We start from the raw sequence: 10287 nt of genomic DNA, 5'->3' as shown, positions 1-10287 counted from the left end.
CTTAAATCCACGAGACACCTATAAAATTACAATCAATCTCACAATCAGTAGTCCAGCTGTTGTAGATAACTTACGTATGTATAGAAAGAAAGCAAAAGGCCTAAGATTTGTTTAAAAACATCAACAATCCTGTGAGGCCATAAAGCTTATATTGAGTGTAATATTTGATGAAGCCCTACTAGAGTTTGTTGGATTATGACAATTATGTGACAAAAAGAAACTGGTTAAAAAGGGAGAAGGAAAGAAAAAAAAGAAGGGAAAGATTACAGAATATACCGAGTTATGGACACCTAAACAACCATTGATTGCAGCTAACATGAAACAAATAAGGCATGAGCCATAAATGGGATGGAGAGCTGTGACAGACATATAAAATCATGATTGACAGGCTTAGCTGTAAGGTACCTTTAATGCTGATACACCTGAACACATGATGCTAAAGCCTATAAAGCTCCTAGGACACCTCGGTTTCTTTAGGCAGAGAAATAGAAATGATGATCAAGTTATTCCTTTATAGACTGATTGACTGATCAGGGTGGCATAGAAGAATAAAGGAAGATGAAGTAGCAAAAAGCTGAGGAAACTCTGCTTTAAGGGCTTTCAGAGATCCCCGCTTGGCAAATAGGGATTTTCCCAAGGTTTTCCCTATGGTTCTCCCTTCTTTTATGGGAGTGTCACGTAGGCGCCTTCGTACAAAAAGAAACAGGGCCGAAGGGCCTCTCCAACCAAGGAAGCGTCTGAGAATGTATGGAGCAGAGCTGCAGTTCTGGCATCAAAGAAGCTCACTTGTCCCACTTCGCAGTTGAGAGAGATGCGGATCCTTGTGGGCTTTTCACTCAGGACCAGGTCAGAGAATTCTGATGGAGAGCCGGCCATGTATTTCCCTTCACATTCCCAAAACTCCCAGCACCTGATCTGCTCATCAAACTTTCTTAAGTTCAGTGGATCGTTGGCAACACCTACACCCCATTCTCTACTTTCTACAATAACTTCCCAGAAATGTCGCCCCGATGAGAACCTCTGACAGCCAACGACATAAGGATGATATAGAAATCCCTTGCTGTTTGGGACATGATATTTTCCTTTAACTGTGTTAACTCCTCTGACACTTTTTTGATCTTTGGAGACATCAAGGCCAGGATGGGCTGTTTCTGGATCCAGAGTTACATTCACTGTAAGAGGGAAGGGAAGGAAGGGAGGAAGAACAAGAGCTTCAGCTTGAGGCCTAGTTTGTGTCTTCACCCCCAAGTGCTTAACCCTAAGGCCTCTTGTGTGAATGGAGTTCAGCTTCCCAAAAAACCCCTCTAGGACTGAAAGACTCGTTTTTTAAAACAACACCTAAGCCATTGTCTGGTCAAGAGTCCTCCAACTTTGGCAGCTGTAAGACTTGTGGACTTCAACTCCCAGAATTCCCCTGATGGGGCTGCTAGTCTCTAGGTCCTCTCTGCTCCCTTTTCTCCAAGCACCTGTGCTCCCCCACTGTCTTACTCCCATCCTCTGTTAACTGCTCGCCTCTTCATTGCCCCTCTGGCCTTCTCCTTTCATTCACTTAGGTTACCTTCCCCACCTGCCAGTCCATCTGCCTCCCCTTCAGTTGCCACTAAGCTGCATGCCTTTCAGGATCCATTCATTACCTGTATTGCTCTTGGCTCTTCCGCTAAGATCTTCATCTCCCTGACTCCACTGGTCAATTCACCTAGTCTCTAGTATCCCATGTGTCCCTGCTAACCGCCCTCCAGCTAGGCCATGCTGGCTGGAGAACTCTGGGAACTGAAGTCCACAAGTGGCCAAGGTTGAAGACCCCTGGCCAAGACCTTCAAACACTTCATAGTGCTCCAGCCTCCATGCATAATTCTCTTTAGCTACCTTCTTGCAGATGAGATTAATGGGATTGGAAGTGAAAGGTGGTTGGCTTTGCCTCCACTGATTTGGTGAGACAGCCAAGGTTGAACAGGGACTCTACCTGGAGCATTAATCCAGAGGATCAGGCAGAGCAAGAGGCTGCCCTGTTTCAATTCTGAACTGGCAGAGTCAGAAGAATCCGCCTGAGGGAACTTGGGACATAGGATGGAATGTGAGGAATCTCCGCCCTTTTCTCTACAAGCATCAGGGTATCACAGACATGTACAAAAGGGGAGGATCTTGCACAGGAACCCCCCATCTGATGGGCCTCAATGCGGAGGCAATCTTGGTCCTCCAACCTAGCTTCATAGGAATTCTATGTTTCTTTCAGTCCCAGGCCATATTTTCCCATTTGTTCAGATATTTCATTCTACACCAAGATTGACTTCAGTTTTTTAGATGATGTGTAGAATGGAACAGAGCAGAATGGAGGAGAATGGAGTGGAGTGAAGTAGGCGTAGAGGAGTAGAGCAGAACAACAGCTTTATTTGGCTCATATTTTACATATAAATAGGAATTCTTTATAAATCATAAAATCATTAAAGTTTACTGGATCATCATAGTCTTTAAGGTACCTAACCCTATATTTTTCTTTTTTTGTTAATCTATGATGTTTCTCTTAAAGTTACTGGCATCAGAGCTTAAAATAGCAAGCAATTGCAATTCCTATAACTCATATTTACCTTCCTGTAGTTGAAGTCCACTTTCCAGAGTATCTGGGGAAGAAAAGGGAGGAATTCAGCATCTCATCACTGGAATTGGAGCACCAGAAGGGCCTCCCTTCAGATACCCGGGTTTGCTTTCCTTGGACTCAAATCAGGAAATAAGGAATATGGAAAGCCACAAGGCAAAATGTCATTGGTGGCTCTATATATTTCATCGGGTATAAATATATTCTACTATATATTCCTTATACAGGTATTTCTCAAACATTTGTGTAGTGAAGTTACAGCACCACTGACAAAAGTGATTTATGACCGGTTCTCCCACTTACGACTGTTGCAGCCCCCCCCCCCCCCCCCCGCCCGTTACATGATCAAAATTCGGCACTGGGAACCAGCTTGTATTTACGATGGTTGCAGCATCTGATGGTTCTGGGATTGTCCTCCTCAACCAGGCAAAATCAATGCATGAAGCCAGATTCATTTATCAGTGAAGTGAACCCCGATTCACTTAACAGCTATGAATTTCTGAATAACAATGGCAAAAACATTCGTAAAATGGGGCACTGCTCACTTAACAACTTCTTTGCTTAGCAACAGAAATGTTGAGCTGAACTGAGATCGTAAGTCAAGAACTACCTGTATATATTCCATTATACTTAGTGGAAACTTATTCTGCTTCCCCAATGATCAGTGCATATGGATTTGGGCTATGAAGAATACAGGTAGTCTCGACTTACAATCACAACTTGACCAGTGATCCTGAAATTGATCCCTCTTTGATCCATGTGACACAAACTGAGAATCTCTCTTAGATTCTCAAAATGTCATCCAGCATAAAACCCCGGAGGCTGTTAATTACCTCTCCATTTTTTCATGGCACTTTTCAAAAGCGGAGTCATATCACTGTAATCCCAGATTGTCCACTTCGGCTCTAGAAGTAAATCCTCCGGATTCTCAAATGTTTCCTTAGCCTGGTACCTGGCAAGACAGAATAACAGAATAAGAGTTGGAAGAGACCTTGTAGATCATTTAGTCCAACCCCCCCCACACACACACAGACACAAGTAGGAGGCCCTACACTGTTTCTGACAAAAGGCACTCCGGTCTCTTCTTGAAAGCTTCCAGTGATGAAGCTCCCACAATGTCTGAAGGAAAGCTGTTGCAGTGGTTCATTCTCCTCAGTGAGAAAATTTCTCCATATTTCTAGGTTGAATCTCTCCTCGATCACTTAAGAAGAAGCTTTCTAAACCATCAGATGGTGCTTGAGGATTGGCTAGTGACAGGATCCATTCTGGGTTGAACTCTAATGTATAGTGCAATACTAATGCAGTATCAGGGGTTTTCAATTCAATTGTGTACAATATGAAGATGTGTGTTTTTGTATCAATATTAGTATTATAAACTTTTACTCATTAAACATGAAACTCAGTCAACTGAATCAAGTCAATGGTTTTTGTGATGCATTATTATTGTTGTTTGCTTTGTATGTTGTACACTAAAGATGGCATTTAATTTCATTGTACGAGGTTCAGTGAAAATAAATTTAAACTTAAAGGTAATGCAATGAAATATCAGTTAACATCTGTCACAGTGTCCCTGTAATCACAGTTTGGGTGCTTGGAAACTGGCATGTATTTATGATACTTGCATTACTCGGAATAGCTTACATCCTACAATGATACCTTGAAAACCATCAAACATCTTTCTCTTCTTGGGAAGGACTCAATAGGTGGATAAACATTCAAATTTCAATCTAAACATCTGGCTGACTGTGAAACCAGCCATAATAATTGATCATATCAAATGTTGCTAATTATACTGTTGTCTAAGTGTTAAGACCTCGGGCTGACGACCTGGGCGGAGTCGAACTCGCTCGGGCTTCACTGATTGGTTCCAGCACGCCTGGAGACAGGCCCGTTGAGTGTAGCCCTCAGATTTGCCGACCGCCAGTTCTACAAATGACTGTCAGACAGCCTCTGTTGTTTGTTCGTAGTTTTACGTTAGCTTGTTAATAAAGGTTTGACTGCAACTTGGCGTCTGGTGTTAATTTGGCTTGCGATAAAGCACTAAGGTTGTCTCAGGAACTATCTAAAAAGCCCTGATAATAAATTATGTAACTTTTACATTACAATACTGCTAAATACAAACAGAACTTTCCAAAATAGGAAAACTGCTGGAGGAGCTGCTGATCTTTGACACTATAATGAAAAGGGTGGATTTACTCACTTCTTCAAGACGCTTCCAATGTCCTGAAAAATAAAGAGACAAAGCATTGAAAGGAACCATTCCCTACCCATACAATTAAATTCTTAAATTCACAAAATAAATGAGTGGACAATCAGACACTAACAAACATATAAAGTACTTCCATTTTTTCAATGAAAAAAAATCCCATTTCTCTTTTTCTCCCAGCTGTTCAACCTCTTTTGGAGAGGTATTGTTTTTACTTTTTTGCCTAAGAAAAATTATACCCCGGTTGAATCCAACACAATTACAATACTGGAGAAACAAAACAGTGCATCAATAAGATTTAAAAAATCCCCTGCATTTATGCTTCCAGAATCAAGGCACTTTGGAAAGTCCAAGTGGTTATAATACTTTGTAGAAGGTCATCAGTGTTGGGTTTCTCCTGGCCCTGGAGATTAAGGGGAGGGGGAGACCCTACAGAGAACACCCACCACCACATCCCTTATTGTGAAGAATACCGACAGTGACCGTTACTTTGAATTCTTGCTTCTCACATGTCCTGCTTTTTCTGTATTACATTATTTGTCCCTAACATTATATTTGTATTTATTTGTATTTATATTTGTATTTATTATTTGTTATTTGTTGTGTGGACTGTACACCGCCCCGAGTCCTTTTTTGGGAGAGGGGGCGGTCTAGAAATGCGAAGAATAAATAAATAAATAAATAAATAAACATTAGCCATTACAGGTAGTCCTTGACTAAATATTTCATTTAGTGACTGCTCCTTTCCATAGAGCCAAAAAGATTACTAAATGAGGAGTTGAAAAAAAGATTTTGAACTTGGTCGAGTGCAGCCAGAATCCTGCGTGCAGACATGGATAGATATATCAATCTCCACAAGAGAAGAATGGATGGAAAAAGTGATGGAGGTAGAAAAAATGACAAAATTGAGTCCTGCAATTAGATATGACCCATTGTTTCTACTTGGAAGCAGCTTCTAAACTTTGTGTTTGAGATGAACTCTTCATGCTAGATTTTCCTTATTATACTAATCTATTTTTATACACATGGCTAATAATGATTAAATGTGCAAAAATAAAAATTTGAGGCTGTAATTTTATTTTGTGTTTTACTTTGCAGAAAAAAAGTTCAGAGACACTTTTTTCTTTTTTTGTCCTACACTTCTTTCCTATTCTTATTCTTATCCTTCTCCATTTCCCAATTTTCTTTATTTTCATTTGTACTTTTCACTATTATAATTTTGACTAAATTTATGAAAAACAAAAGAAGGAAAGAGTCAAAAAGAGTACTCTGTGGAAAACACTACAGCCATCTCCCAATACTTGAATGGCTGTCATAGAGAAAAGGGCATCGATTTAGTCTCCGTAGCACCCAAGGGCAGAACAAGAGGCACTGGGTGGAAGCTCATCACAAGGAGATCCAACCTAAAATAAGGAAGAATTTCCCAACAGTGAGAAGTATTTATCAGTGGAACAGCTTCCCTCCCTGAGTTCTGGGTGCTCCATCACTGGAGGATTCCAATAACAGTTTGGACAACCATGTTTTCGGGATGGTATAAGGACTCCTGCCTTGGGCAGAGAAGACCTCCAAGGTCCCTTCCAGCCCTAGGATTCTATGATCTCCACTTCCTGCCTGACCTGTAAGAGTTTGCTGGATGGTTGATGAAGCTTCTCTTCTATCTCCTGGATGAGATGGTCAAGAGAGCAGAGTTCCTCCATGTGCTTGGCCAAACCTTTCTCCTTTCTTGCCATAATCTCCTTCTCTGTTTCTTCCATTCTAGTCAATAGAAGCTTCTCCTGTCTTTTTAACCAGAGTTGTAGCTCTCTGAATTCAGACACTACATTTTCTTTCTCTTCTTTGATGAGGCCCTAGAACAAGAAAGAGGAAAAGCAAAGGCAAACTTTTATTTTAATTATTTTATTTATTTTTATTTTTATTATTATAATAATGAAATGGATTCCTTGAAGAATCCAGGTGGGAGAATTTTCTAAGGATAAAAAAAACCCTTTTCATATGAAAAAGCGCAGGGAGAAAAGGTTCCTAAAAAGAAAAAAAAAAGGCTCCAGTTTAAATGATCTCTCATGAAACTTTTCTCGGCAATCAGGGATTTTTAAAAAGGGGGACAGAAAAATGTTTCACTTCACAATGTTTTCCACAAGATGAAATATGGTTTGTCTTAATTTATTAAGCAAGCATAAAACACAACTCATGGGACAGGTGCACTTAGCCCAAATGTGACTCATTCAGCCAATGGTGACATATAAGTCCCCAGATTAAGAACAAGTTCTCTGCCCTAACACCGTCTTTATCTTGAATTTCCTTTAAGTCAGAACTTGTACTAAAACACAGGCTGCCTATTATTAAAGGTGGCAGATGGGGTTCTCCTTCCAATTGGCTTAGAAGCTCCTCACTGTTGGATCAATACTTACAAGCATCTCCTGCACTTTTTTCTCTGTGTCTCTTTTGTATGTAGCTATTTTTTCTTTCTGCTCCTTCTGAGCCTTCAGGCAATCCTCCACCTTCAGCTGAAGAGAAAATACAAGTTTTGAGTTTATTTTCCATAAAGAATTACATCAGACGGAAGACACAGTTAGAAGATACAGTATATTCAATCCTCAAAAATACATGACAGTTGGCAAACGTCCAAATTTTGATCATGGGACCACGGAATGCCTGCAATGATCATAAGGGTGAAAAATATCTCACTTTTTATTATTTATCTATTGTTAAGTAAGTCACACAGCTGTTAAACGAATCTGACTTCCCCATTGACTTTGCTCATCTGAAGGTTGCAAAGGATGATGAGGTCCAAATTTTGATCATGAGACAAACAGAATGCTGCAATAAGTGTGAAAAATATGTCACTTTTTTCATTGATGTTGTAACTTCGAACAGTCACTAAACAAATGGTTCTAAGTCAAGGACTACCTGCAAGGGCATTAAAGGGAGCAGCTTGGGTCTCCTGGTTGCAGTCATCCCAGAAGCATCACTGAGAAATGAAAGTTTGGGCTGATCCAGCAGGAATGTTTTTCGGGGCCTCTACTAAGATTTTGGGGGACTCCATGACAATTTTGCTCTAGAGCAAATGTGGAAAGGGAGCCTATTTCTCCCTACAGGCAATTTCCGTTGCTAAGCAAGATGGGGACACTGCAACCATCATAAATCGATGCCGTTTGCCAATCGTCCCAATTTTGATCACTTACCACAGAGATGCTACAATGGTGGTAAGTGTGAAAAATTGTCATAAGTCACTTTTTTCAATGGTGGTAACTTTGAACAGAGAGGAAACAAATGGTTGTAAGTCGAGGAGTATTGTAAATCTAAAGCTATTGTTAAAGGAATGGCTGAGGCAGAAAGTGGCAGATGAGTGTAATAAGACCAGTAAGGAATGGGGGGAAACTGCTGCCTAGGAACAAGAAAGTTACAAGTAAAAAGGACTCCATTAGAAGAATGCTAAGGCACATCGAGGACAACTTTGGTAACTTCTAGCTTATAATAATAATAAAACACACAGCATTTTTGATAAGACAGCTTATTAGATAAATATGCATTGTATGAGGAATGAGGGTAAAATACGCCAGGACAAGAAATCAAAAGAAACACCCGGCAAGGAACCAATGATTAATTCTTATGGGGTCTTTGCTCCTTTAGCTGCTGAGACTCTTTTGTTGAAGTACTCCAAGAAAAGTCCCTTGAAAGGCCTCTCCAGTCTGATTCTGATTGGCATCTGCGCCAGGCTAAACCCAGTTTGCCGACAACAGGGGAAGCAGGTAAAGTGATCTCAGGATGGCCAGGAAGATCAAGGATCCGGACGCCCCTCCGCAGCGATTCCTCCTGGCTGACTCCCACCTGGTATTCCTGGAAAACCTCCTCCGCAGGGATCACCCAGTGGCCCTTGTGCCCTTTGGATCGGTCGCAGATTACGCAGATGAGGGTCTGGTGGTCGTTACAAAAGAGCTTGAGGGGCTTCCGGTGCTTCGGGCAGAAGCTCCCTCCTTCCTCGCCCGAAGTCCCTCCACATCGCTTGGCCACCTCCACCATCCGCGCCAGCTGCCTGTTGGGGAGGAGGCTGCGGGGCGCGAAGGTCTGTCTGCACTGGGGGCAGGAAGCCTCCGATTCCGACGTCCCCCAACTGCGGGTCAGACAGCCCCGGCAGAAGTTGTGGCAGCACTCCGGGATGAGCACCGGGTCCTTGAAGAAGTCCAGGCAAATGGAGCAGGTGGCTTCTTCCACCAAATCCTGCAAGGACCCTTCGGTCGCCATCGCCGCCTCCCTCGGCCGGGATAAAGAAAGAGAAAGTTCAATTTGGCTTCTTTTCCTCCAAATCAGGTGAGGTGACCGTCTTTGGACTCTGCCCAGTTGAGAAACCGAGATGATTTGTGGTTGCTGTTGCGGTCAGCTTCGCTGGCTTCTTAAAGGAAAAAGGGAGTGTTTTGAAAAGAAAAAAATTGGAAATTAGCAAAGAGCCACTGGACGGATCCCCGATCAATTCTTATTGGCCCAATCACGGCGTTAAAAGCAAAATTGTTTTAAAAAACTGGAGAGAAGCAAGCATCCATGAGACGGGCCTCCCATCAATTGCAATTGATCCCAGTGGGGGAAGGATCTATACATTTGTACAAAGCAGTGGTTCCCAACCACAAGGGAAGTGGGGCACTTTGATTTTTAATGGGGGCAATTTGAACCTTGTGTAAACCAAGTTAATGGCTTCCTCTGTGTGAGGGGAGTTCACTTTTTGAGTAAAGTAAGAATTATATGTGGGGTGGGGGGCATCAGGATTTTAGAGATTCTTAAGTGGGGCGTGGCCCCCCCAAAAAAGGTTGGGAACCACTGGTATAAAGTGTATTCTTATGTAAAGTATAAGAAATAAGGGGCATGCATAAGCAAAGCAGCGTGTTGTCCCCAATTCGGGTCTGACCCTGGTGCCAAAGCTAATGATGGACGCCAGACACAAGGTGCAGGTTTTCTGATTGCTTTTTATTGGAGTACTCCAAGAAAAAAAGGGTTCCTGGTCAAAAGGCCAAGAGCCAAGAACAAAGGATTAGGAAAGCTTTATACATTTTCACTAAAGGAGAAGGTGGGACGAGGTGAGATAACAAGAAATATCATCGAATAAACATTTTAGTAATAATTCTACAATTTGTTCTCTTGGTCTCTAGCTGTCCCTATTCCTAAGCCTTGGCTAATGAAAGCCCCAGGAGTTACCTAATACACATTTCATTTGCTCAACTTTTAGCTGAGGTCTGCAAGTTGTCTTAACTATCTGTAATTGCTACAAGTTTTACACATGCAAATTTCCTGTTGATAAGCGTTCTTGCCCACAGAATTACAGGCTTCCTGATTTACTCTCAAGTGTGTGCCATGACCTTGCTTTAAAAGCCAGCCCATCAAGTGTGCCTAACTTACGTTTATACTTATACCTGTCATCTTTTACATGTTTGACAAACTAAACAAATAAATAAAATAAATAAAAGCACATACTGACTTAACCTAAGCTCTTAACAACGTT

The 10287-nt window shown here is 41.6% G+C and overlaps 1 protein-coding gene across 1 annotated transcript; it reads right to left on the bottom strand.

Moving 5' to 3' along the window:
- On the bottom strand, positions 1–9041 carry LOC309385246 (E3 ubiquitin-protein ligase TRIM39-like; the record flags this gene model as incomplete). The annotated part of the gene is made up of 7 exons (XM_081939478.1): positions 1–1172; positions 2586–2618; positions 3427–3545; positions 4794–4816; positions 6416–6646; positions 7208–7303; positions 8628–9041. 7 exons carry the CDS (start codon positions 9039–9041, stop codon positions 664–666), a joined length of 1425 nt encoding a protein of 474 aa, XP_081795604.1. The 3' UTR covers positions 1–663.
- Between the last annotated feature and the right edge of the window lie 1246 nt (positions 9042–10287).

This window comes from Natrix helvetica, assembly GCF_964273705.1.
Source record: "Natrix helvetica genome assembly, chromosome: 1".
NCBI lineage: Eukaryota > Metazoa > Chordata > Lepidosauria > Squamata > Natricidae > Natrix > Natrix helvetica.
Note: the sequence above shows the minus strand (reverse complement) of the source record. Positions and strands in the feature narration are given on the sequence as shown.